Raw genomic sequence first — 27,595 nt, forward strand, 5'->3', positions numbered from 1 at the left:
TGCTTAAGGCAAATGCATCTATAGTTGTATAATGTGTACAATCTGTACCTTGTTTGTCTGTATTGTGCATTTGGGGTATATCGTGCATCTTCTGTTCTTGTGGCCCACAGGGGGAGATCTAGGGGCAATTTAAACATTTTTTTACATTTTCCTCCAAAACTCACAGACCACTTGAAATAGACTATTCATCCTTCGATACAAGAAAGAAATATATGTGCAGTAATTCATAAAACAGTTTATATGTTTTCACTAATCAGGGTAAGTTTATTATATATTGTTTAACTAAATGCAAGATGTCAGAGTATTAGAATTGCCTCCTTGATGCCAAGAGTGGTCTGCAAGGAACCGAAGAGTGCACACGTCACTCCTCTCTTCATTACATTGGCTCCCTAGTCACTTCCATCAAATTCAGGGCTGTGATCTCGGCCAAAAAAACACCACTGGTTCGGCACCACCTCGCTAAGTCCCTAATGCAGACTTACTATGTACGCGCCAGATCCCTACGCTCTGCAAACGAACAACGTCTTGTGGTGCCATCCCAAAAAGGGAAAAAAATCGCTCTCACGTACTTTCTCTGGATCCGTTTCACATTTGTGGAATAATCTGCCCCTGCTACAAAATTATCAGATTCTCTATTCATCTTTAAGAATCGGCTGAAAGATCATATAGATCAGATCTGACTTCTATCTCTTTTCTACTCTTTCTATCCAAAAATATCTTTAGCTTTGTATGTTGTAGGCTATATGAGACCAGTTTTATTATGCTTTTTTGTCCTTATTTTTTTAACCAATTGCTTCCATTAACTACTTCAATTCTGAATCGCTTTGGAATGAAACGTCTGCTAAATGACTAAATGTAAAATAAATAAAGCACCTCAGAACATGTGAGGGCAGTTTTATTGGGTGGGTGGCTGTGAAGCTTCAAGATCAAAATGCCCTGCTTTCTTATCCAATACAAGTACGACGTCTGTTATTAAACGGAAAAGACCCACATCCTGAGAAAAGTAGTTGTGCTGCTCCACCCTTACCAAACAATCCTGCAGGAAATCCTGAAGGAAAAATCCTGCCGACCTCCAGATTCCTGGAGGATTCCGTCAGAATCTGTGTGACCATTTTCCTGGGACTCCTGAAGGGATATTATGTGTCTCCAATTTATATACCTACAAAAATGAAAAACAACTTCAGAAAATTAATATTAATAATTATTTATTAGTCAAAAGAGCATGGAATGATGATATACACTCACCTAAAGGATTATTAGGAACACCATACTAATAGTGTGTTTGACCCCCTTTCGCCTTCAGAACGGTCTTAATTCTACGTGGCATTGATTCAACAAGGTGCTGAAAGCATTCTTCTGAAATGTTTATACGACATTTATACGATGCCCAATCGGCACTAAGGGGCCTAAAGTGTGCCAAGAAAACATCCCCCATACCATTACACCACCACCATAATGCATTAATGAGAAATTGAACAGGTGTTCCTAATAATCTTTAGGTGAGTGTAAGTGTGAAGAAAATGAACACTCTGAACAGAACAGGGTCCCTCATTCTGCAGAAACCAATTACTCTGGACTCTGGAAAAAGAGAGACAAAAAATGGCTAATAAAATATGTATAAATAATTCATGATATGTTGTAGTGAATTTTCCCTCACCTCTTATGTCCACAGTGTTGCAGCGTAACAGTGTCCTTATGTTGCCTGAGAAACATGAGTATACAGTATATGAATGCTCAAAAATAAGTTACTGTAAATATAAGAACAGTAAATGATCATCTTACAGATTTGTTGATTTTGAAACAAAATGTGTATAACACTTAAAATATCAAACATAAACTAAAATGTAAAACTTTACTTTTGTAAAACTGTTCATCATTATTTTTTTTAATAGTCGCTGGGAATTTCTTCTGAACAGTTTCTGAAAGAGAAATGTAAATACACTTTAGTATCAGATACTTGTTATGAGAGAATTTTGAAAATAATTCACCCAAAAATAAAAAAGGTTGTCATCATTTGCCCACCCTGCAGTTGTTACAAACCTTCATACATTTCCTTATTGTGCTATACACGAATCACAAAAGTTTGTAAATTAGCCAAAAATAAAACTCCCATAGTTGGCAGTCAATGGTGACCCAAATTGTTTTCATTTTTAGGTGAACCATTACTTTAAAGACCTTCAACACTTTTAATAAGCGCCAATTGTGTGGGTCCAAGCGAGGCTTGGCTTGTGATTCTTTGCTGGCATTTCAACATTTTCCAGAAAGACTATGGGTAGCTAACATGCTCCTTCCAAAAACAGCCACGGCTAAATCCTTGATCATGGCTGACCTGGATGTGCCCCTTCTACTACCACACACTTGGAATGTATCCTTCACAGTGTTTCGTTTTCTTTGGATTTCAACCTCTGAAATACATATTAATCAGGCATTTTTTTGTAATCTTTGTTTTACAAAAAACGTAAGTTTCCTTAAATCACACAAAACATTTAATATACGTATTTGTGGTGTGAATGGTGTGAAAATAAAATCTAAAATAGTATTCTCAGGTGTTCCAGTTCCGAAGAACTATGTGAAGAGAGAAAAACAATGTTGAAATAAACTCATACAATCGTAGCAAAAATCTATAAATAGGCTATGTATATAAAAAACCTACCGTTTTGCAGTTTAAAGTTCAGGCCCTTTAGTTGCTGATTCTCTGTCTCAAGGTTTTGATTTCTTTTCTCAGGTCACTCAGATGTATCGTGTAATTTTCTTGGTTATTTTCATCTATTTTTTAATCAAGAGCATTTTTTTTTCAACCAGGTTGAGAGACAAAATCATAGTCACAGAACAGAAAAACACATGTGTTGTCTCTTAAACAATGTTAATATGATTGTGTCAGGAAGTTACGTTTTACTTTTTTAAATCTCTTCTGGACTTGATGGTGGTCTGTTTTCTGAACTAAATAATATTTTCCTTTTTATTGCTTACTTTCAGGCTGCTTGCTCTCCTCTTTTTGCCTTCTCTCTGACTCCATATGATTTACACAGTTCAGGAGCTTTTCCTTATGCAGGAAAATGCAGAAATCCTTTAGGACTGAATGAAAATCCTACAGGACAAGGTAACATTCCTCCAAAAGTCCTGTGGGGTTGTTCCTCCATGACTGGATTTCCACGGATCCTGTAGAAATCCTGTAGGACAGAATTAAAATCCAACAGATCAAAGTTTAAGATTGTTTCTTTATGACTGTGTTATGTTGTGCAGGAATGTAACACTCCTCTAGGAATTATTATGGATTTAAAATATAATGTAATATAATACTGACGTCAATTAGGATTGATGAATATAAGTTTATGGCATGATGTCATACTTTTAAAAATTGAAATTAGTCAACAAGTCTTCTAAGTAAATCTTTTAAGTAAACTTTGTTGCTTGAAGGGTCCATTCCTGGGTTAGTTTGTTACTCAAGGAAACGCATCAAACGCTGTAAACTCTGGAGCAAGAACAATGCAACTGCTCCGTCTATTGGTGAATCGGGTAAGTAAAACTTCCTTTTCCATCAACTGAAAAAGCTGAACGTATACAAGAGACCCTAGAACAATGAAAGGTGTAATGAAAACATCGGAAAAATTCCGATACACAAGATTATTCAATAGAGTAACGTTACATATGCAAATATGTTACCATGGAGAGATTAAGCAGCAATCAATTTATAACTGTTTTGTATTGCTATTGCAAAAATTATCCATCCATCCTTCTGACCTTCATTCCTTCCTGTTTTAAAATGTAGTGCTTTTTTGCGATTATAGATAAAATGTGGGCATTAAGTTAATGGACATAAATGGACATGAATTCCTGTAAATGCCCTGAGAAAAGAAATCAAAGCCTTGAGAGCAGAGAATCAGCACCCAAAGGCCCTGAACTTTAAACTCCAAAATAGTCATTTATATACATATAAATGTTTGGCAATGAATGACTGTAAACAAGCATGCTGTGCCAACCTCCCTAACAAGTTTAGCTCGCAGTGCTACCCTTTAACCAAACAACTCTTCACATTCTTCTGAACTGGACCATGTGAGAACATTATTTTAAGATTTTAATTTCACACCATTTAAATGAGTAATTGTATTGCAAAGGTTGAAATCCACAGAAAAATTTATGTTGAGAAGGATTCTATCTAAGTGGTGGTAGAGGGGTCAGCCATGATCAAGGATTTAGCATGTTAGCAACCCATATGCTACCCATTTTTCTGAAAAAATTAAAAATGTCAACAAAGAATCACAAGCAAAGCCTCCTTTAGACCCACAAAAGTGGAATTTATTATATGTGACCCTCGACAACAAAACCAGTCTTATGGGTCAATTTTTCTAAATCTTTAAGCTGAATAATTAAGATGTATATTGATGTATGAGTTGTTAGGATAAGACAATATCTGGCGGAGATAAAACAGTTTAAAACTCTTGAATCTGTGGGAGCAAAAAAAAACAAATATTGAGTAAATTGCCTTGGAAGTTGTTAATCAGAGGTGCTGTAGTAGGCCATCCACTAACAAAAATAAAGCTTTTATATATTTAAGGTAGGAAATTTACAAAATATCTTTATGGAGCATGACTTGATATCCTAATGATTTTTGACATAAAATAAAAATCTATTAATTTGACCCATACAATATATTTTTGTTTTTTACCAAAAATGTCCCCGTGCTAACTTAAGATCAAGGGTCACATATGTATAAAATTGTTGAAAATCTGTAAAGGTATCCCATCATTCATCACGTTCTGGATATATCACGAGACTTTTTGCCGGGGTCTCGCGAGATATTGCAGAAAGCATTCCAAGTTTTACAAATACTTTTTAAGGTTATATCGATTTATATGTTCTGCTAACATGTTTATTTTGGGGGGTACAGCTGCTTTGAAAGATTACAAATAAAGTGCTATAAAAATAAATCTGACTTGATTTGATATTCCATATAATTCCGTAGTAAAACTATATTACAAATAATATAGATGAAAACTACAGTGTTATGAATTTTGTAAAACTGCTTTTTATCACATACCTAGAAAAAACACATTCATTAAAGTTATATGTTTGCACTTGCTTAGTGTGTCCCATCAGGTTAGAAATACTACATGCTCACTTGGGATCTTCACACCCACTAGAACACTTAAAAATAGAAAACACATCATTCAAGTAGTCAAGTGGTCAAGTGCAAAGACCGCAAGTGGGGGTTTTGGACGCAGCCCAAGACATTGGACAGACTTGCGCTCTTAGTTCCTGTAACATGCATGCGCTCTCAATTGGCCAAGGCCACAAGTGTTTGTTTTTTAAAGCAGCCTTTTAGTATCAATGCTTATTGTGCATCCATCGAGTAGGCAACCGATAGGAATCTCACAGATGATCATTATTCTGAATGCCAATAGGCTGTTTGTAAGCTTGTGTTCACACTGACAGGGTTAAGTTTTCACACATTTATTTATACCACAGGAAGTTCAGATACAGAGGAAGTCATTTTTTTATATTGTCAGTCGTTTACATCATAGGTATATACAGATACATTATTGAGTATCAGCATAAAAACCTCATGCTATCGAAGGCATGTCTCAGCCTCCTATTGTTTCTTTTTCGATCAACTTGTTTGGGTGTAGAGAAGGTAACGTGAAGAATGAACCATAGAAGAGTGTATTACATTAAATAATATTATGCACTGTTAATCGTTTACCTGACTATTTTAGCCACTTTCACGTCTTCGTTTTTCATAACGGCACAGCCCCAAAAAAAGGGGTCATGAAAAACTATTGACATATCATTTTGCACATAAGAATCTGTTCGGTGTAAGAAAAGACATTGACTCTGTTTTTTGATCCAGGAATGACACGACAGTTTTTGTTTCACCTGCTTTTGAAAGGTAGGCTACAACATCTCTTCCACTCATGAAGTTTATTGAGAACGTGTTTATGAACAGAAAATGATTTACAAACATCTTTACAAACATGTATTTGTATACTGACCCATGGTTGTGCACTGTAAACTGATGTTGAGCTTTTATATAAATATATATATATATATATATATATATATATATATATATATATATATATAAAAGCTCAACATATATATATATATATATATATATGTATATATCATGGAAATGTTAGCAAAACGTTTTTCGAACATAGTGACACTCACAATATATATGTAAATAAATATTAAATGTGTGTGTACTTGTACATATATCTTTGCAACAACTTTTGAGTTTTAGACCTGTGGAGTGAGTACCAAGAGAGTAAAGTGAGGAAAATCTGTCCGGTCCTCACTTCCTGAATCCTCTTTAAAAGGATGTTTGAGGGTCAAGACTTGGTTTTAGGTTATAATTAGGTTTAGGTTAGGTTTCGGGTCAGTACCCGGTTGCATTAAGCAGCTTGAGTTTTTCCATTAAGTGTAACACTTAAGGGGTTGATTTCTCTTTACCAAAGACAATAGGAGAATAACTTAAGTAAAACTCAAGGTATATTTAAGGGCACACTTTAGGGAAAATTTCACTTACACTTTTATGCAACCGGCCAGGCACTTATGTCTGATGGGTCTCATTGCATCAATGTGTGTCTTCGCAAAGATATTTGTGGAAATGTGTGTGTGTACTTTTTCTCACAGCTGTTCTTCTGTATGAGACTTTGGCATGGGAAGTGAGGATGCCAAAGGAAATTCATGGTCTCAAAGGTTCCTGTCTGGTTATACCATGTTCTTTCTCCTACACATCGTATCCACCCACCAACCCAAACAGAGTTGTGTGGTATCAGTGGGTCTCTAGTGGTTACCCTGTAGTTTATGATCACGAATATCCATCTTATGTAATCGACAAGTTCAAAGGAAAAACTGCTTTATATGGTAAACCTTCAAATAGGGACTGCAGTCTTCTCATTACACACCTGGATCAGTCCCACCATGGAGAGAAATTATATGCATGGATTGACCCAGACAGTGTTGGATGGCGCACATACAAGTTTTATGATGTCACTTCCACGATTCTTGTGGACGGTATAGTTCAAATGTCTCTATAGTGTTCACAAGTTTTTATATGTTTTATTATTCTTGATTTCATATAACAAGGTTTTATAAGTGAAACTTTTCTGCTTATTGTAGCAAGCCCACAGAAGCCCACCATCAATGTTCGTGGAGGCGCAATGACCGGTGACACCATAACAGTGACATGTGAAACCTACCACACCTGTCCGTACAGCAAACCAAACATCACTTTGAGTGGTATAGAAGGATCTGATAAAATACAGGACATTTTTGGAAAGGGTCAATGGAAAATCACTCTGACACGCACGGGTGTCGTGAAAGCTGAGCACTTGGATATCGAGTGTATAGTGACACATTATGGAGGAATAACAACAAGAGCTACAAAATCACAAAGTGCAAAATGTAATTAAAAACATTATGAATTACATCTATGATCGCTTTTGTTTTATCTGGGTGTTACAGTTTCAGAATGTTGACAACACAGAACTTTTAATTTTTTGTCAAACTTAAAATAAGTAAAAGTTTCATTTATATTCAACTCTTTCATTCATGAATAATAAAAATCTTAGTCTGGAGGATTTTCCTCTGTATATGTTTTGCTCTTACGGAATGAGAAACAAGAATCTCTGTTTTTACTGATAATTATCCATTTTTATTTCAGGTAACTATACAAAAATAGCCATTGAGCCTGACCGTGCGGATGTCATAGAGGGCGTTGCAAAGAAGTTCACATGTACCATCGACCATTCCTGCCTGAAGAATCCTCCAACCATATCATGGAACTATAAGAACATGGAGGTCTCAAACAGTAACAAAACACTTTCAGAGCTCAAATCAGCCACCTCTTCCACCATAACCTTTGTTAGTACAAAAGAAGACCATGACAAGATGTTGAAATGCAGTGCAAATATTTCGGGGAAACCCATTGAATCATCTGTTACTTTACATGTACAACGTGAGTGATTCAAAAATACATGCCTGATTTGTGAAGTGTCTCTGTGTGTCATCATGTATGTAGATTTCTCTTTTACAGATTCTTCTACAGAGCCTCCAAAACCAGCGATTCCTGTCCAGAATCCAAGTATATGTGTTGTATTTGTCTTGTAGCTATTCACATACATTATAATGACCAATGTTTGACATGCTACAACCTTTAAGCCCTTTCCCAGGGTGAGGCTGAAGTGATGACCTTTGACTGGAAGACCACTGGGCTTTACATCATAGTCCCCTCATCAGTTATCTTGCTTCTCATGTGCACACTTGCTGGAGTCTGTACATACAAGAGATGTCACAGGTATGTGTGTTGCATCGTGTTTATTCTTCTCCAGAGATAGGGAAAAGTGAAAAAAAAAACAAATGGGAAACTAAGTTTTTGCAATCAGTATTTTGTAGCTTGTCAATAAAACATTGTCAATATTATTTGTAGGCCGCATCCTGATGATATGCATTAACAGAGGTATGCATAACCAATTTTTTTATTATGAATTTTTTACTTTCAAACTGGGCCACTTCAGACTTATACATTAGCTTTTTATACATTTAAAAATTGTTTAAGTGTTATTTTGATATTCGTGAATGTGAATTTCTAAATGGTGATGTATTAATGTATTAAAGTGGGCGTAAAACACAGGGTTTCTGTCAATCTCATATACATCCTATAGAGTAGTATTGCATACTTTGTATCTTCGAAGAGTATTTGGTTTGATCACATTTATAAAAGATAGATACAGCTTAAGGTTTGGTTTCGAAAACATACTGCGCGTGCGGGGGGAGGGGTAGGCTGAACCAAAGCACGTGCGCACACATTGTCGACAAAACACAGGCATCAGTTGCACTCACCGCATGCGGTTCATGTCCGGCATCTTTTAGCGCTGGGACGAGTGGGGTCTGTCTGCGGAGTGCAAGAGAGAGGCGGAACTGGTAATGGGTGTAACTTGTAATTGGCGTAACCTGTAATTGTCCAAATCACACGGAACAACGCAAGATATAAAAAACGTCACAATGTCGGCAAGATTGCGGGTCGTATAGATTGAGCGGTAAGAATATTTTCCCGAGTTAAAGGTTTAAATTTAATTATTTAAGTAATTTTCATGCAATAGTATAGTAACACACATATTGGTATCGTTTTGTCGACAATATATTAAAATTAGGGCTGTCACCGTTAAACCATTTTTTTGTGAATGAGTGAATGGGTGGGGAAGTGAATGAGTGAAAAAGAATAAACAGATGCATAAATAAATAATAAACCATTAATAAATGAATGCATCGTGTGTTTCTTAAATGCAGATTTGTTGAAGTATGTTGAATTATTTAGAACTCTAATATCTTCAGAAGTTGTGTATAACAAACGTAACCTTTTTCATTTATTTGTTTATTAAACTGAATTTGTGTCACATATTAACTGTGACATAATGTAGTAATTTATTGTTGTCTGGTGGAGGTAGCCAGCAGAGGGCGTATTTTACTATCATGTCATTCTGTTCTCCTGTGCAACCTTGAAGATTGTTCCCGGTGGAAGTCGGGTGTTAGACGTCACAGATGGTCGTATGTTACACATGTAAATAAACTCAGAGTTAATATTTCCTTCCTGTCTCGTAATGGTGTGTCACAAAGGATATCACGCATACGTCTGGAAGAAAAGCAATTAAAAACTGCTACCGGTACGGAGCGAGTAGTAACACCGCTAGATAGCGGAGTCTACTTTTGCTGCACAAAATTAATAAATAGGCCAAATGATGAATCGTGGAATTAATTAAACTACATAATAAATGATTATTAAAGAAATGCTTAAAATGTAAAAACTAGTTGTTTTTTATCTTTGTTATTTATTATAGTGTCCTAAGGAAACAGTTGTAACTTTAGTTTCGCGTTTGTATCAGTGCACACATTTGCTCCGCTGTCAAATACATCTACTTTTTCCGTCACAAACCAGCACATACTATTAAGGCATAAAATAAGAAGGTGATCTTGCCAACATCCCATTTTTGATATCTCGCGTTGTTCCGTGTGATTTGGATAATTACAGGTTCCGCCCATTACAAGTTCCGCCCATTACCAGTTACTCTCTTGCACTCTGCAATCAGATGCTATTGGCTGGGACGGCTCCATATATAAGTTTCAAACGATCCCCAAATCCAGCGTTATATCTACCGTTTATATAACATTCATCCCGCTAATGCGGTGAACAAACAAACACCTGAACTTTGCAAACGTGCGCTCTCTCTCTCTCTCTCTCTCTCCTGAACACAAGTGAAAGTGACGTCTGCGCATGCTCCGTCTCCTGCTCTCCTGTGGCCGTGCCGCGTGCTTTTCCGGGAGAATTGTCCAATAAGGGACTAAGAAAAGTTGTTACAAAACCGTTTTATATTTTGGAAAAAACTTTCCGAAACTTGTACGATCGCTGGCGCAGTGGATACTACATAATACGGCCAACTCGTTTTTTGACAAGTTGACCATGGTAAGCATGAGAAGACAGAACGTTTAACATTGTAAAGAAGTCAGAATGCATGAAACACCGTTGCAGGGCCACTTTAAGAATGATATTCAAGATGTGTGTTTTAATTCAAATTCATGTTCACAACATCACACATTTTTTGTAAGCAAGTAACACTGGTCACTTAAGTAACTCTTTCTGAAAACATCAAAAGTTAGCAGATATGGAACTACTGACGTCATTAGCAGTATATGCTCTCTGTGTCTATGATTGTATGATAATTAGATAGGCTGATAAATACTGATTTAAATGTACCTTAAGACAAGTCTTTCAAATAATTTATTAACTTCCTTTTTATTGATCTCATGTGCCTTTCAGATCTCAGTCAGTAAAAATCACGCTATGTATGACTGATATTACTTTACACTGTAGGTAAAAAATTTCAAATGGTGTCTGATATACTTTGATTTGACCTCTGCGTCTCTGTTTTCTCTTGAAATATTCCTTACAGATTGAAGATTATGAAGATTATCACACCAATAGTGAAGACCCCAACAAGTATGGCAACATCTGATGAAAACGCATCATGTTTCTTAAAGGTGCTCAATACAGGACAGCTTAAAAAACTAAAAATATATATTTTAGTATATAATACAAAATAAAAAAATACTGTAAAAACTTTGCCATGGATAGTAAATATTAGCATCAATATTTTTTTCAAGCACATTATGCTTGTTGCCATTTTGTATTTGTATGGCATTTTTAAGCTGCATCTGTCTGGTTTTTAAATATGAATCAAATCAATATTAATAAAACAATATTTTTTTGAACTCTGGAACTTTTTGTCTGATTTTAGGTCTAATAATGGAATTGAGAATCCAATTTTATTGAAACCCTTGCTCTTTGAACTACAACAGGTAGTAATTTAACACAGAGATGTCATCTACGAAAAAATATGTATATCATAATGTATAGGCATAGGCAAAGATGGGATTCAGACTTGTCAAGATAAGAGCGATGCTGGAGCAAGAACATGAATAAGACATTTTGAGAATAAAGTTCTTAATTTTCTTATGCTGAAGGTTAAATGCATCTATATATTTTTATAATGTGTACAATCTGTGCCTTGTGTGTATGTACTGTGCGTTTGGAGTATATAGTTCATCTTCTGTTCTTGTGGCCCTCAGGGGGAGATCTAGGGGCAATTTAATTATTTTTTACATTTTCCTCCAAAACTCACAGACTACTTGAAATACACGATTCATCCTTCAATACAATAAAGAAATATAGGTTCAGTAATTCATAAAACAGTTTATATGTTTTCACTAATCAGAGTAAGAATATAATATAATATTAAACTAAATGCAAGATTTCAGAGTATTAGAATTGCCTCCTCGATGGCAAGAGTGGTCTTCAAGGAACGAAGAGTGCACACGTCACTCCTCTCTTCATTACATTGGTTCCGTAGTCGCTCAAATTCAAGGCTTGACTCTTGGCCAAAAATACCACCACTGGTTCGACCACCTTGCGAAGTCCCTAATGCAGACTTACTATGTACCCGACAGATCCCTACACTATCCCAAAAAGGTAAAAAATCACTCTCACGTACCTTCTCTGGATCAGTTTCACATTTGTGGAATAATCTGCCCCTGCTACAAAATCAGCAGGTTCTGTATGTGAGGGCACGGTGGATTTATTGGGTGGTCGGCTGTGAAGCTTCAAGATCAAGATAACATCCTTTCTTATCCAATAAAAGCACGACTTCTGTTGTTAAACGGAAAAGGCCGACATCCTGCGAAGAGTATTGGAGCAGCACCACCCTTACAAAGCAATCCTTAAGGAAATCCTGAGGGGAAAATCCTGCCCACCTCCAGATTCGTGGGGAAATTTGTGTGACCATTTTCCTGTGGGACTCCTGAAGGGATATTTAATTTTACATTTACATTTATGTATTTGGCAGACACTTTTATCCAAAGCGACTTACATTGCTTTATCCTATACATTTTACATAGGTATTTGCAATCCCCTGTGATTCGAACCCACAATCTTGATTGTTAACGCAATGCTCTTACCACTGAGCTACAGGAAAGCTATGTGGGCCTTCTGTATAACAAAACACTTTTGAAAAGCAATGTTATGTGTCTCCAATTTATATACCAACAAAAAATGAAAAACTACTTAAGAAAATGTTCATTTTTAATTATTCATTAGTCAAAAGACAATGAAATGATGATATAAGTGTGAAGAAAATGAACACTCTGAACAGAACACGGCCCCACATTCTGCAGAAACCAATTACTCTGGACTCTGGAAAAAGAGAGACAAAACATAGCCAATAAAACATGTATAAATAATACATGCTAAGTTGTAGTGAATTTTCCCTCACCTCTTATGTCCACTCAGTGTTGCAGCGTAACAGTGTGCTTATGTTGCCTGAGAAACATGACTATACAGTGTATAAATTCTCAAAAATAAGGTACTGTACTTAGCTGGCATTTCAACATTTTCCAGAAAGACTATGGGTAGCTAACATGCTCCTTCCAAAAACAGCCACGGCTAAATCCTTGATCATGGCTGACCTGGATGTGCCCCTTCTACCACCACACACTTGGAATGTATCCTTCAAAGTGTTTCGTTTTCTTTGGATTTCAACCTCTGAAATACATATTAATCAGGCATTTTTTTGTAATCTTTGTTTTACAAAAAACGTAAGTTTCCTTAAATCACACAAAACATTTAATATACGTATTTTTTGTGTGAATGGTGTGAAAATAAAATCTAAAATAGTATTCTCAGGTGTTCCAGTTCCGAAGAACTATGTGAAGAGAGAAAAACAATGTTGAAATAAACTCATACAATCGTAGCAAAAATCTATAAATAGGCTATGTATATAAAAAACCTACCGTTTTGCAGTTTAAAGTTCAGGCCCTTTAGTTGCTGATTCTCTGTCTCAAGGTTTTGATTTCTTTTCTCAGGTCCCTCACATGTATTGTGTAATTTTCTTGGTTATTTTCATCTATTTTTTAATCAAGAGCATTTTTTTTTCAACCAGGTTGAGAGACAAAATCATAGTCACAGAACAGAAAAACACATGTGTTGTCTCTTAAACAATGTTAATATGATTGTGTCAGGAAGTTACGTTTTACTTTTTTAAATCTCTTCTGGACTTGATGGTGGTCTGTTTTCTGAACTAAATAATATTTTCCTTTTTATTGCTTACTTTCAGGCTGCTTGCTCTCCTCTTTTTGCCTTCTCTCTGACTCCATATGATTTACACAGTTCAGGAGCTTTTCCTTATGCAGGAAAATACAGAAATCCTTTAAGACTGAATGAAAATCCTACAGGACAAGGTAACATTCCTCCAAAAGTCCTGTGGGGTTGTTCCTCCATGACTGGATTTTCACGGATCCTGTAGAAATCCTGTAGGACAGAATTAAAATCCAACAGATCAAAGTTTAAGATTGTTTCTTTATGACTGTGTTATGTTGTGCAGGAATGTAATACTCCTCTAGGATTTATTATGGATTTAAAATATAATGTAATATAATACTGACGTCAATTAGGATTGATGAATATAAGTTTATGGCATGATGTCATACTTTTAAAAATTAAAATTATTAAACAAGTCTTCTAAGTAAATCTTTTAAGTAAACTTTGTTGCTTTAAGGGTCCATTCCTGGGTTACTTTGTTACTCAAGGAAACGCATCAAACGCTGTGAACTCTGGATCAAGAACAATGCAAGTGCTCCGTCTATTGGTGAACGGGGTAAGTAAAACTTGATTTTCCATCAACTGAAAAAGCTGAACGTATACAAGAGACCCTAGAACAATGAACGGTGTAATGAAAACATCAGAAAAATTCAGATACACAAGATTTCTCAATAGAGTAACGTTACATATGCAAATATGTTACCATGGAAAGATTAAGCAGCAATTAATTTATAACTGTTTTGTGTTGCTATTGCAAATATTATCTATCCATCCATCCATCCTCCTGACCTTCATTCCTTCCTGTTTTAAAATGTAGTGCTTTTTTGCGATTACAGACAAAATGTGGGCATTAAGTTAATGGACTTAAATGGACGCATTTCTGGACACTGCAAAGAGAAAAGACATTCTTACAGCTGTAGTTCACGAGGGGGATGTTGTTGATGTCATGCATGAAGATGAAAGCTCTCCTGCTCATGTTCTCAAGCTGAATGGTGAGATTGGTCAACGAGTGAATGCATGCATATTTTGTTTTTCCTGGTAGAACTATTCATTTGAAATAATGAAACTTTCCTGTACAGAAAATAAGGACAAGCCCCTGAAACATTGAAATCAGATGGAGTCAGAGAGAAGGCAAAAAGAGGAGTGCAAGCCGCCTGAAAGAGAGGATTAAAAAGGAAAATAATATTTAGTCCAAGCAGGCCACCATCAAGTCCAGAAGAGATTTTTAAAAGTAAAAAATAACTTCCTGATAAATCATACTAACACTGTTTAAGTCTAATATTTTTTGTGGGATTTAAGAAAACATATTTTTTTGTGAAACACAGTTAAAAAAATATTGCCAATTTATTATTTATTCTCATTTATTATCGTATTGTAGAGGTTGAAATCCACAGAATAATAAATATTGAGAAGGATCCAATCTAAGTGGTGGTAGAGGGGTCAGCCATGATCAATGATTTACCATGTTATCAACCCATATGCTACCCATTTTTCTGAAAAAAATTAAAATGCCAACAAAGAATCACAAGCAAAGGCTCCTTTAGACCCACAAAAGTGGAATTTATTATATGTGACCCTCGACAACAAAACCAGTCTTATCGGTCAATTTTTCGAAATAGAGATTTTTACATCACCTTTAAGCTGAATAATTAAGATTTCTATTGATGTATAAGTTGTTAGGATAAGACAATATCTGGCTGAGATAAAACAGTTTAAAACTCTTGAATCTGTGGGAGCAAAAAGCAAATTATTGTGAAAATTGCCTTCGAAGTTGTTAATCAGAGGTGCTGTAGTAGGCCATCCACTCACAAAAATAAGGATTTTATATATTTAAGGTAGGAAATTTACAAAGTATCTTCATGGAACATAATCTTTACTTGATATCCTTATCATTTTTAACATAAAATAAAAATCCACCAATTTGACGCATACATTGTATTTTTGTGTTTTACTAAAATTGTTACCGTGCTATCTGGATATATCACGAGACTTTTTGCCGGGGTCTCGCGAGATATTGCGGAAAGCATTCCAAGTTTTACAAATACTTTTTAAGGTTATATCGATTTATATGTTTGGCTAACATGTTTATTTTGGGGGGTACAGCTGCTTTGAATGATTACAAATAAAGTGCTATAAAAATAAATCTGACTTGATTTGATATTCCATATAATTCCGTAGTAAAACTATATTACAAATAATATAGATGAAAACTCCAGTGTTATGAATTTTGTAAAACTGCTTTTTATCACATACCCCAAAAAAACACATTCATTAAAGTTATATGTTTGCACTTGCTTAGTGTGTCCCATCAGGTTAGAAATACTACATGCTCCCTTGGGATCTTCACGCCCACTAGAACACTTAAAAATAGAAAACACATCATTCAAGTAGTCAAGTGGTCAAGTTCAAAGACCGCAAGTGGGGGTTTTGGACGCAGCCCAAGACATTGGACAGACTTGCGCTCTTAGTTCCTGTAACATGCATGCGCTCTCAATTGGCCAAGGCCACAAGTGTTTAAGTATCAATGCATATTGTGCATCCATCGAGTAGTCGACCAATAGGAATCTCACAGATGATCATTATTCTGAATGCCAATAGGCTGTTTGTAAGCTTGTGTTCACACTGACAGGGTTAAGTTTTCACACATTTATTTATACCACAGGAAGTTCAGATACAGAGGAAGTCATTTTTTTATATTGTCAGTCGTTTACATCATAGGTATATACAGATACATTATTGAGTATCAGCATAAAAACCTCATGCTATCGAAGGCATGTCTCAGTCTCCTATTGTTTCTTTTTCGATCAACTTGTTTGGGTGTAGAGAAGGTAACGTGAAGAATGAACCATAGAAGAGTGTATTACATTAAATAATATTATGCACTGTTAATCGTTTACCTGACTATTTTAGCCACTTTCACTTCTTAGTTTTTCATAACGGCACAGCCCCAAAAAAAGGGGTCATGAAAAACTATTGACATATCATTTTGCACATAAGAATCTGTTCGGTGTAAGAAAAGACATTGACTCTTGTTTGTTGTTTGATCCAGGAATGACAGGACAGTTTTTGTTTCACCTGCTTTTGAAAGGTAGGCTACAACATCTCTTCCATTCATTCAGTTTATTGGGAACGTGTTTATGAACAGAAAATGATTTACAAACATCTTTACAAACATGTATTTGTATACTGACCCATGGTTGTGCACTGTAAACTGATGTTGAGCTTTTATATATATATATATATATATATATATATATATATATATATATATATGTATATATCATGGAAATGTTAGCAAAACGTTTTTCGAACATAGTGACACTCACAATATATATGTAAATAAATATTAAATGTGTGTGTACTTGTACATATATCTTTGTAACAACTTTTGAGTTTTAGACCTGTGGAGTGAGTACCAAGAGAGTAAAGTGAGGAAAATCTGTCCGGTCCTCACTTCCTGAATCCTCTTTAAAAGGATGTTTGAGGGTCAAGACTTGGTTTTAGGTTATAATTAGGTTTAGGTTAGGTTTCGGGTCAGTACCCGGTTGCATTAAGCAGCTTGAGTTTTTCCATTAAGTGTAACACTTAAGGGGTTGATTTCTCTTTACCAAAGACAATAGGAGAATAACTTAAGTAAAACTCAAGGTATATTTAAGGGCACACTTAAGGGAAAATTACACTTAAGGTGCTTTAAGCAACCACACCCAGGCACTTAGATCTGATGGGTCTCATTGCATCAATGTATGTCCTCGCAAAGATATTTGTGGAAATGTGTAAGTGCATGTGTCTGTGTGTGTGTGTACCTTTCTCACAGCTGTTCTACTGTATGAGACTTTGGCATGGGAAGTGAAAATGCCAAAGGAAATTCATGGTCTCAAAGGCTCATGTCTGGTTATACCATGTTCTTTCTCCTACACATCGTATCCACCCACCAACCCAAACAGAGTTGTGTGGTATCAGTGGGTCTCTAAAGGCTACCCTATAGTTTATGATCTCAAGAATCCGTCTACTGTAATAGAGAAGTTCAAAGGAAAAACTGCTTTATATGGCAACACTTCAAATAGGGACTGCAGTCTTGTCATTACACATCTGGATCAGTCCCACCATGGACAGAAATTATATGCATGGATTGACCCAGACAGTATTGGATGGCGCACATACAAGTTTTATGATGTCACAACCACGATTCTTGTGGACGGTATAGTTCAAATGTCTTTATTGTGTTCACAAGTTTTTATATGTTTTATTATTCTTGATTTCATATAACAAGGTTTTCTCATTGTAACTTTTCTGCTTATTGTAGCAAGCCCAGAGAAGCCCACCATCAATGTTAATGGAGGTGTAAGGACCGGTGACAACATTACAGTAACATGTGAAACCTACCACACCTGTCCGTACAGCAAACCAAACATCACTTTGAGTGGTATAGAAGGATCTGATAAAATACAGGACATTTTTGGAAAGGGTCAATGGAAAATCACTCTGACACGCACAGGTGTCGTGAAAGCTGAGCACTTGGATATCGAGTGTATAGTGACACATTATGGAGGCATAACAGCAAGTGCTACAAAATCACAAAGTGCAAAATGTAAGTAGAAAGTCACCATATATACTTGCTCATGTTTTTTTCTTGACACACTTATGAAATCAATTTTCGACATACAACGCAAACAATACCTTCATTTTGCATAAATGTAAAAAAATGGAATAAAGATTTATCTATCTGAACTCATGTTCAGATTGTCTTAAAGTTGAACCAATTTCAAGATTTCAATGTAAATTTCAGGTGTCAGTTATAATGTAACCATTGAACCTGAACTGGCAGAGGTCATAGAGGGTGTTGTAAAGAACTTCACTTGTACAGTCAACCATTCCTGCCAAAAAGAGCATCCTACCATCTCATGGAAATTTAATGACATGCAGGTCACAGGAAAGGATGAAAGCCTTACAAAGTTCAATTCGACCATTGTTTCTTCCACCGTAACCATTTTGGGTGCTAAAAAGGATCATGGGAAGAAATTGACATGCACAGGAACAATTTCTGAGATAAGAATCGCAGCATTTGTTGTTTTACATGCGCAACGTGAGTGATTTAAAAACATGCACTTGATGTCTGATTTGTCCTGTATTCATTTTCATGATACATACATCATAATCACCACTATCTTTTAGTCTTTGACCTGAAGACAACTGGACTTTACATTCTCGTCCCCTCATCATGTGTTGTGCTTCTCATTTGCGCTTTGGCTGGAGTCGTCAAATGCAAAAGGAGTCAAAGGTACGTGTACATCATTATTTTAATTCTTCACAGATTTATCCGTTTTGTTTGTTTACTATAAACATCTGACGCTTTATTATAATATTTTTTATATTATTTGTAGACCTTCACCTGATATGCAAGAGTCACAACCTGCACAAAGGTACGTTCCCGTTTTTCTTTTCTGTCATATACATCTTTTTAGAAAATGTTCAACTGTTTTTAGATCTGGTGTTTGACTTATGAAGACATACGTGTCTTAATTTAAACTCACGTTGTCAACATCAGACTATTTGTGCACAACACTGGTCAGTTAAGGAAGCTGTATCTGAGAGTAACGAAACCTGCAGATATAGATAACATATTATATTTAAAGTAATGAGAACAGAATACTGCTCTGTACTAAAGCATTTATATTCACACGATTCATGGTTTCCTTTGTAAAATTACATAGAACTGGTGAAGATTAACTGGAATCTTCTATGCTTCGATAAAGTTATTTACCAGAGAATAAGACTTTTTAAAATATTAAAGTATAATCATATACAGTTTAGAATCTTATGTGTCAAGTACACATCACTTATGCTGCTTTAAAAGTGTGAATTATAGTGTTAGTAGGTTACAGTACAAGTACATACTGTATGTTGTATCCGTTCTCTGGGCCTCAGCAACTTCATCACTTAAAACCTTCACCAAGTGTTGCTAGACTGTAGAGACTACAGCTTTATATGTCATTAGACTGTGACTTGTGATTGAAATCATTACCTCTTCAAACCCATGTTATTTAGATTTCTTTCTTGTCTCTTGAATGTTAATGCATTAGTTTAAGTATAAAGGGGGTTGCACTATAAGAAAAAGAATAGCATCTGTTTTTAAATATATCACAGCGTCACCCATTTTGTTCTGGCGTGAATGTTAACTTTAAAAGTCTCTGTTCACAGTTCAAAAGATGTGTGTTCAGTGTCAGCAAACAAGCCTTTCTCCAAACCTCGTATGCCATCACCAAACAGGTATTGAGCATTTGAACATGTGTCTGAAACTGTAAATTGTTGTATAAAATATAATGTTCAATATTGTGGTAGACTGATAAGATTTTTTATGAATGTGCTAAAATAATAGGATAGTTCCTTGTTGTTTTAAATTTCTTTGCTATATATTATGTAAATAATTCACTAACTTTAACTTTTCCATTCTTATTGCTTCCTGTGCATCTCAGTCAGCGAAAATCCGGCTCTGTAAGTTTATATCTGATCACTACCATTACTTTACATGACATTAAATGTCGTCTGAAACATGTTTCTGACTGATCTGTGTCTGTTCTCTCTTGAAACTTTCCTTTAAATTGAAGGATCATGAAGATTATTACACCAATATGGAAGAACTCAACATGTATGGCAACATCTGATGAAAAAATTCCACGTCACCCTAATGTGCCATGGAAAATCCAATTCTGTCATTTTAAATTTTAGCATGAAAATATTTTACACATGCTTTTATACTAAACATATTTTTTTTACTGTAACTTTGTTAAAACATCTGGATGTGGGTTTGGGTTTTCAACTCCAGTGAGCAAGTAGAGCAAACATTTACATACGTGTACCAATTGTGTATCATTATAAACATTAAAATATTCTAATGCTGTTTTACCTTACATTCAAAAATTAATAAATCATAGTTGATGAAACATTCGTGTCTACTGAAATTTTTCTCTGATTTCTGTTAGAGATCATCACATTTTTTCCCATGCAATTAGAAATAAACATGTGCCCTGGCATGCTTTTGGGAAGCCAACCTAACAACACCTAAGACAACTCTGTCTGATAAAAATGAAATCGGCAGATATAAAAATATATATAAATAGAATGAGAAGAGAGTTCTGATCTATACTGATGCATTTATTTTCACATGTATTTCCATTTTGTCGCACCAAGATTCATGTTTTCTATAGAACTGGTGAAGATTAACTGGTATCTTGTATGCTTCAATAAAGTAATTTACCAGAGAGTGAGACTTTAAAATTAAATGCAAAACTTTATAAAATATTAAAGTATAATCATATACAGTATAGAATCGTATGTGTTAAGTACACATCACTTATGCTGCTTTAAAAGTGTGAATTATAGTGTTAGTAGGTTACAGTACAAGTACATACTGTATGTTGTATCCGTTCTCTGGGCCTAAGCAACTTCATCACTTAAAACCTTCACCAAGTGTTGCTAGACTGTAGAGACTACAGCTTTATATGTCATTAGACTGTGACTTGTGATTGAAATCATTACCTCTTCAAACCCATGTTATTTAGATTTCTTTCTTGTCTCTTGAATGTTAATGCATTAGTTTAAGTATAAAAGAGTTAGGTCTGTACAATAAGAAAAAATGATAGCGTCTGTTTTTTTATATATATTACAAAGTCAAAGTTCCCATTTCTTGTGGCGTGAATGTTATCTCTTTTTTAATAAAAGTCTCTGTTCACAGTTCAAAAGATGTGTGTTCAGTGTCAGCAAACAAGCCTTTCTCCAAACCTCGTATGCCATCACCAAACAGGTATTGAGCATTTGAACATGTGTCTGAAACTGTAAATTGTTGTATAAAATATAATGTTCAATATTGTGGTAGACTGATAAGATTTGTATAAATGTGCTAAAATAATATGTTGTTTTCTTGTTTTTTTTTCATGTCTTTGCTATAAATTGCGTAAATAATTCACTAACTTTAACTTTTTCATTCTTATTGCTTCCTGTGCATCTCAGTCAGCGAAAATTCGGCTCTGTAAATTTATATCTGATCACTACCATTACTTCACATGACATTAAATGTCGTCTGAAACATGTTTCTGACTGATCTGTGTCTGTTCTGCCTTGAAACGTTCCTTTAAATTGAAGGATTATGAAGATTATTACACCAATATGGAAGAACTCAACATGTATGGAAACATCTGATGAAAGCAATCCACGTCACCATAATGTGCCCTGGAAAATCCAATTCTGTCATTTTAAAAATGTGCATTTCTACTAAACATATTACAGTGTTTGATCTCTGTCACCTGGTCCTCATTAATTATCCTATGTAGTTCTCCCCTTTATAATGTCTTCTCGTCCCTTGTCATGTGCTCGGCATTGTATCACTCCTCGTTCCTGTCTTTGTAAGTGTGCTTTGAGATTGCTCTTGCCTACCTTGTCCTTTATGTATTTAATGTTAGTCCTGTCTTAGTCAAAGTTTACATATTTAATAGTTTCATTTGCTACCTGTTCCCTTTCGAGGGAACTCGCACTGCGTCGCCATGGCAACGCTTTGGGGAACGCCTCAGCGTGACCAGCTCTGAGCACGTGTGTCAACATCGTCCAGTAGTGGAACGCTACGTCATAGATGACGTATGGACCAGGAGGTATAAAACGACATCCGAAATAATGAACTTCAGCTCTTTTCTTCTCAGCAACGGCTCTGTGTGTAGTGTGTGTTTGTCTAGTTAAAAGAAGCGTGAGTGTGTTCTGTAAAAGAAGTGTGTTTGGTTAGCCAGTTTGCTAACATGTCAGAGAAAAGTTTCAGACATTGTGCTCCTCCTTGTTCGCGTTTTATCACGAGCAATGATACGCATGATCTCTGTGTAGTCTGTCTGGGAGCGGAGCATGCACAGTCAGCGCTCGAGGGAGCTGACTGTGAAGCCTGTGGACTTTTACCACAGCGTACGCTCCGTTCCCGTTCAGCACTATTTGATAAGCACGGCCAGGTGCGAGCTCCGCGTGGTGATGGTCCCGCTTTTGCCGAGGCAGAGCGGAATCTTCGCTCGTGGGGCTCGCAGATGGACGTCAGGGAGGCTGAAGAGACATGCTCCGGCTTCTCTTTACCCTCCGTAGCTTCCACCTCTCTCTCTGCTGAGTCGGGAGCACGCACTGCGGTTTCTCCCGCTCAGAGAGGGAGTCCGGTTCGGCAAAGTTCTGCATCTGAGGATGTAGACATAACTGGTATCGAAGCAGGAGAGTTAGATTGTGTTCCCCCTCTTGCTGCTTCGGTTCACGCCGATCTGGTGGAAGTCATGAAAGCTGCGGTAGCCCAACTAACAATAGACTGGCCGCAAGATAAACCTAACGCTCGTCCTGAGAATAAGATGGACGAGCGATGTCTCAAGCATAACACACAACACTCACGACGCAAACTCCCTTTCTTTTCTGACCTACATCAGGAGGTGTGTAAGTCGTGGCAGCATCCATATACCGCACGAGTATTCACGCCACAGACTTGCATTTATTCTAATGTTCAGGGCTATAAAGAAAGAGGTTACGGGGCGATGCCGAGAATAGAACAGACGCTTGCGAGCTATCTGTCTCCATCCACGGCTTCGTCCCTAAAAGCCCCTACCTTGCCATCAAAGCCATGCAGGGTGACATCGACTTTGATTGGCAAGGCATATGCGGCAGCAGGGCAGTCCGGGGCTTGCTTACACTCTGTGGCACTACTTCAGGCGTATCAAGCAGATGCGCTACGTGAATTGGTCGACACGGGACTGGCGGCGGCGGATGTTTTACAACCCGTCCGTCATGCTTTGGATGTTTCTCTCCGTGCTACTCGTGAGACTGCTCGTTCTTTAGGCCGTTCCATGGGCGCTATGGTAGCCACTGAGAGGCATTTATGGTTGAACCTCTCAGACATGAAACCATCTGACAAAGCATTTCTTCTGGATGCCCCATTGTCCCCTACGGGCCTTTTCGGCAACGCTGTAGATACCGTTGTTGAAAGGTTCGAGGAGGCTAAGAAACAGGCTGCGGCATTTAAACTTTATCTCCCCCGCCGCGGACAAACTCCCCAGGCGGCGGGGCGAGAACAGCCACAGGCGTCCACTAGCTATCGTGAGCGTCAGAAGCCCAGAAGGATGGGGGTTCAGGAAGAAAATTTCACCCGCAGCCTTACAAACCTAGGACTGACCTGAGGGCAGTCATCCAGGCGAGGAAAGGGGAAAACAAGTAAAAGTCCTGACAGCCCATTTCCCCCCGAGGAGCGTGCGCTAGCACCTCATTATACGGTGCCCGTTCCTCCTCGGTGTCCCCAGAGGGTTCAGCCGGCTCTGCCAATCGAGGTTTGCCGAGCCGTTGCGGTTCCCGTAATAATATCACCAGAGGCTGGCCCCAAGAGGCTAGTCCCCTTAGTTGACCATTTGGCAGCCTGGAAAAGTCTACCAAATGCGTCACAATGGGTCCTGCGCACGGTAGAGCAGGGTTACCGGATCCAATTTCAAATCCGCCCACCCCGCTTCAACAGGGTTTTGTACACCGAGGTGTGCCTTGAGTAGACTCTGGTGATGGAACAAGAAGTTCTAGCAAAATCGCATCTGTCGGTTCAACATCGAGATGTTGTTCTCGCACATATGGAGGAGCTAGGGCTGAGGCTAAATACCAAGAAAAGTGTGCTTTCTCCAGTACAGAGAACCATTTTTTAGGAGTAATATGGGATTCCATCACAATGCAGGCGCGGCTCACGCCTGCTCGTATTGTTGCAATCCTGTCAGCCGTTTGCAGAATAAAGCTAGGCCAATCACTGACGGTAAAGCTTTTTCAGAGGCTGTTGGGACTCATGGCAGCTGCGTCCAACATCATTCCTGTCGGCCTGCTGTATATGAGACCTCTACAGTGTTGGCTCAAAACCAAAGGGTTTTCCCCGAGGGGCAACCAGTTTCGCATTATCAAAGTGACACGCAGATGCCTGGACACGTTGAGAATGTGGAAAGAACCTTGGTTCGTTTCCCAAGGACCAGTGTTGGGAAGCAGTTGTCGGCGCGTTGCACTGACAACCGATGCTTCACTCACAGGTTTGGGAGCTGTTGTGGAAGGCCAATGGGGCCAAAACCGATAGGAGAGCCAATTTCGATCTTGGCACATAAATTGCCTAGAGATGATGGCAGTGTCTCTGGCGTTGACACACTTTCTCCCACAACTCAGAGACCAACATGCGCTTGTCAGGACAGACAACACAGCTGTGGTCTCATACATAAATCACCAGGGGGGTCTGCGGTCACGGCAACTATACAAGTTGGCACCTCAGATCCTCCTTTGGTCTCAGGGGGAGCTGCTTTCCTTGAGGGCAGTCTATATCCCCTGTCACCTGAACCGAGGAGCAGACAAACTGTCGAGGCAGGGGCTGAGGCCGGGGGAATGGAGACTCCACCCAAGGTGGTGGAGCAGATTTGGATGAGGTTTTGCTGGGCAGAGGTAAATCTGTTCGCGACTCAGGTAAGTATGGCACAGGTGTGGCCGAGGTTTCACCTGTACGCCTTTCCCCCGATCGCTCTACTCCCGGGAGTTCTGGAAAGGGTGCGCAGAGACGGAGTTCACCTACTGTTGGTAGCCCCGTTCTGACCGGCCTGAGTGTGGTTCTCAGACATCTTAGACCTGTTGGAGAACTCTCCATGGGAGATTCCTTTGAGGAGGTACCTCCTTTCTCAAGCGGAGGGTCAGATACATTACCCACGCCCGGAGTTATGGAAACTATGGGTTTGGCCTCTGAGAGGGCTAGCCTTCTAGACACTGGTCTCTCAGCTGAGGCTGTGGAGACCATACTTAATTCCAGAGCTCCTTCTACAAGGAAGCTTTATGCCTTGAAGTGGGGAGTCGTCACTTCTTGGTGTTCAGCTCACCGTTTGGACCCTGTAACTGCCCAGTTTCTACAGTGCTTGAGTTCTTACAAGATCCCTTTGCTGCGGACTTATCCCCATCTACTTTATAGGTGTATATGGCAGCCATTTCTGCCTTTCATGTTGGGCTAGGGGGCATACCTGTGGTAGAGACCCCTTGGTTCTACAGTTTCTTCATGGTGCTCGCAGGTTGAGGCCTGTGAGCTACACTAGGGTACCTACCTGGGAAGAGAACGGTAGAGAAAGAAATATCAATCACAGCTCTGCTAAATTAAAAGCAAATTTTAAAAGAGCTATGTTTGAACAAGTTAGACAGGGAATTACACAAAGACTAAGCGCTTGTCCGGGAATTTTCATCCATTCAGTCGCTCTTAAGTTTCTTACTCTTAAGACAGTCTTCCTGATGGCTATTACTTCTCTCAAGAGAGTGGGAGATCTTCAGGCCCTGTCGGTTTCCCCTACGTGCCTTGAATTTGCTCCTGGTTTGGTTAAGGCGTTCCTTTTCCCCCGGGCAGGATACGTGCCTAAGGTTATGGATGATGTACCGAGACCCATTACCTTGCAAGCATTCTGTCCTCCACCTTTCAGGAGCAAGGACCAGGAAAGGTTAAATTTGTCGTGTCCAGTGCGAGCACTGGACTCGTATGTACACAGAACTGCGGCTTGGAGGAAAGCGCAGCAGCTCTTCGTATGTTTTGGTTCACCGAAGAAAGGTCTGTCGGCAACCAAGCAAACCATCAGCAGATGGATAGTTGAGACTATCTCTCTGGCCTATGAGGCCTCTGGCAGACCATCGCCTTTGGATGTCAGAGCTCATTCTACTAGGGGTATGGCGGCATCCGTAGCCTTAAGGTCGGGGGCGTCTATGCGGGACGTGTGTGATGCGGCAGGCTGGTCCTCTCCGCTCACATTCGTGAGATTCTATAGTTTGGACATGAATCTCACCCCGGGAGCCCAGGTGCTTGTGTCTTCCACGTGACATTTTTGTACACACAGACATGCATTTGGGCGTATGGCGGTTTGGGTATTTCGTTCCCCAAAGCGTTGCCATGGCGATGCAGTGCGAGTTCCCTCGAAAGGGAACGTCTCGGGTTACGTCTGTAACCCTTGTTCCCTGAGAAGGGAACGAGACACTGCGTCACCTTGCCATACTCCCTACATCCCTGTAAGCCTTTTGCTTCGAAGTTTTTCGAGCTGAAGTTCACTATTTCGGATGTCGTTTTATACCTCCTGGTCCATACGTCATCTATGACGTAGCGTTCCACTACTGGACGATGTTGACACACGTGCTCAGAGCTGGTCACGCTGAGGCGTTCCCCAAAGCGTTGCCATGGCGACGCAGTGTCTCGTTCCCTTCTCAGGGAACAAGGGTTACAGACGTAACCCGAGACGTTTTGTCCCCCTCGTTGATTTTGCAGATCGGTTTTTCGAAACTGCAGGGGAGATGGTCCATGATGAGCAGGAACAGATGGTCTTGTTCAATGGCGGCCTCAACCAACCTCTGACGCGGGGGGAGAGGTTTATATATTTAATAGTTTCATTTGCTACCTGTTTTGTCCCCCTCGTGGAAGTGTTTGTTTTTTTGTGGATATTCTCAGTTTAGTTTTCCCCCCTCGTGGGCGTTTGTTTTGTTCCTTTTTGATATAATAAATCTGTTTATCCCCTTCACCACAGTGCCTGCCTGAAATTGGGTTCTTCCCCTGAGTTTCATGACACAAATAATCTAGTGCTTTTTAACTGACATTTAAAAATTAATAAACCATAGTTGATAGAGAGAAAATCACATTTTTCCCCTTGCAATTTGAAATAAAACATACTGTACAGTCAACCTACATGGCATGCATTTGGGAAGCCAAACTTTTCAGATGATTTTACATCTTTAAAGTTAGGCATGGTTGATTAATTCATCTCACACTCGTCACGGTGATGGAAATATTTAGATTTCTTGAAGAAACACAACAGAAAGCAAGAAAATAAAATAAGCATTTTGAGGTCTTCACTTCCTTATTCTGAAGGTTAAAGGTTCTCTCACTTCTTTTATTTTGCAGAATAAAATTGTCTAGTCGAC

At 38.2% G+C, this 27,595-nt stretch overlaps 2 protein-coding genes across 3 annotated transcripts; both read left to right on the forward strand.

Annotated features, from left to right (window-relative positions):
• The first annotated feature begins 5,329 nt into the window (after nt 1-5,329).
• LOC130428106 (sialoadhesin-like) lies at nt 5,330-11,048 on the forward strand. Of its 2 annotated transcripts, XM_056755958.1 has the most exons (9): nt 5,330-5,632; nt 5,849-5,887; nt 6,634-7,017; nt 7,123-7,407; nt 7,667-7,960; nt 8,039-8,086; nt 8,164-8,299; nt 8,432-8,461; nt 10,950-11,048. In XM_056755958.1, exons 1-8 carry the CDS (start codon nt 5,578-5,580, stop codon nt 8,454-8,456), a joined length of 1,266 nt encoding a protein of 421 aa, XP_056611936.1. In that variant the 5' UTR covers nt 5,330-5,577; the 3' UTR covers nt 8,457-8,461; nt 10,950-11,048. The 2 variants fall into 2 exon arrangements, with proteins under 2 accessions (XP_056611936.1, XP_056611935.1); XM_056755957.1 differs by lacking the exon at nt 10,950-11,048 and having other exon boundaries at nt 8,432-9,238.
• A 3,468-nt stretch (nt 11,049-14,516) lies between these two features.
• On the forward strand, nt 14,517-20,472 carry LOC130428208 (sialoadhesin-like). Its single transcript, XM_056756060.1, has 10 exons — nt 14,517-14,640; nt 16,698-16,736; nt 17,463-17,846; nt 17,952-18,236; nt 18,435-18,731; nt 18,821-18,926; nt 19,030-19,068; nt 19,847-19,915; nt 20,122-20,140; nt 20,254-20,472. Exons 1-10 carry the CDS (start codon nt 14,517-14,519, stop codon nt 20,308-20,310), a joined length of 1,419 nt encoding a protein of 472 aa, XP_056612038.1. The 3' UTR covers nt 20,311-20,472.
• Nucleotides 20,473-27,595: the final 7,123 nt, after the last annotated feature.

This window comes from Triplophysa dalaica, chromosome 9 (genome assembly GCF_015846415.1).
Source record: "Triplophysa dalaica isolate WHDGS20190420 chromosome 9, ASM1584641v1, whole genome shotgun sequence".
NCBI classification, from domain to species: Eukaryota; Metazoa; Chordata; class Actinopteri; order Cypriniformes; family Nemacheilidae; genus Triplophysa; species Triplophysa dalaica.

Coding starts and splice junctions, on each gene's coding strand:
- LOC130428106 (XM_056755958.1), top strand. CDS start 5,578: ATGTCTCAGCCTCCTATTGTTTCTTTTTCGATCAACTTGTTTGGGTGT. Junction 5,888..6,633: donor GTTTCACCTGCTTTTGAAAG/GTAGGCTACAAC, acceptor TTTTTCTCACAG/CTGTTCTTCTGTATGAGACT. Junction 7,408..7,666: donor AAAATCACAAAGTGCAAAAT/GTAATTAAAAAC, acceptor TTTTTATTTCAG/GTAACTATACAAAAATAGCC.
- LOC130428208 (XM_056756060.1), top strand. CDS start 14,517: ATGGACGCATTTCTGGACACTGCAAAGAGAAAAGACATTCTTACAGCT. Junction 16,737..17,462: donor GTTTCACCTGCTTTTGAAAG/GTAGGCTACAAC, acceptor CCTTTCTCACAG/CTGTTCTACTGTATGAGACT. Junction 17,847..17,951: donor AACCACGATTCTTGTGGACG/GTATAGTTCAAA, acceptor TGCTTATTGTAG/CAAGCCCAGAGAAGCCCACC.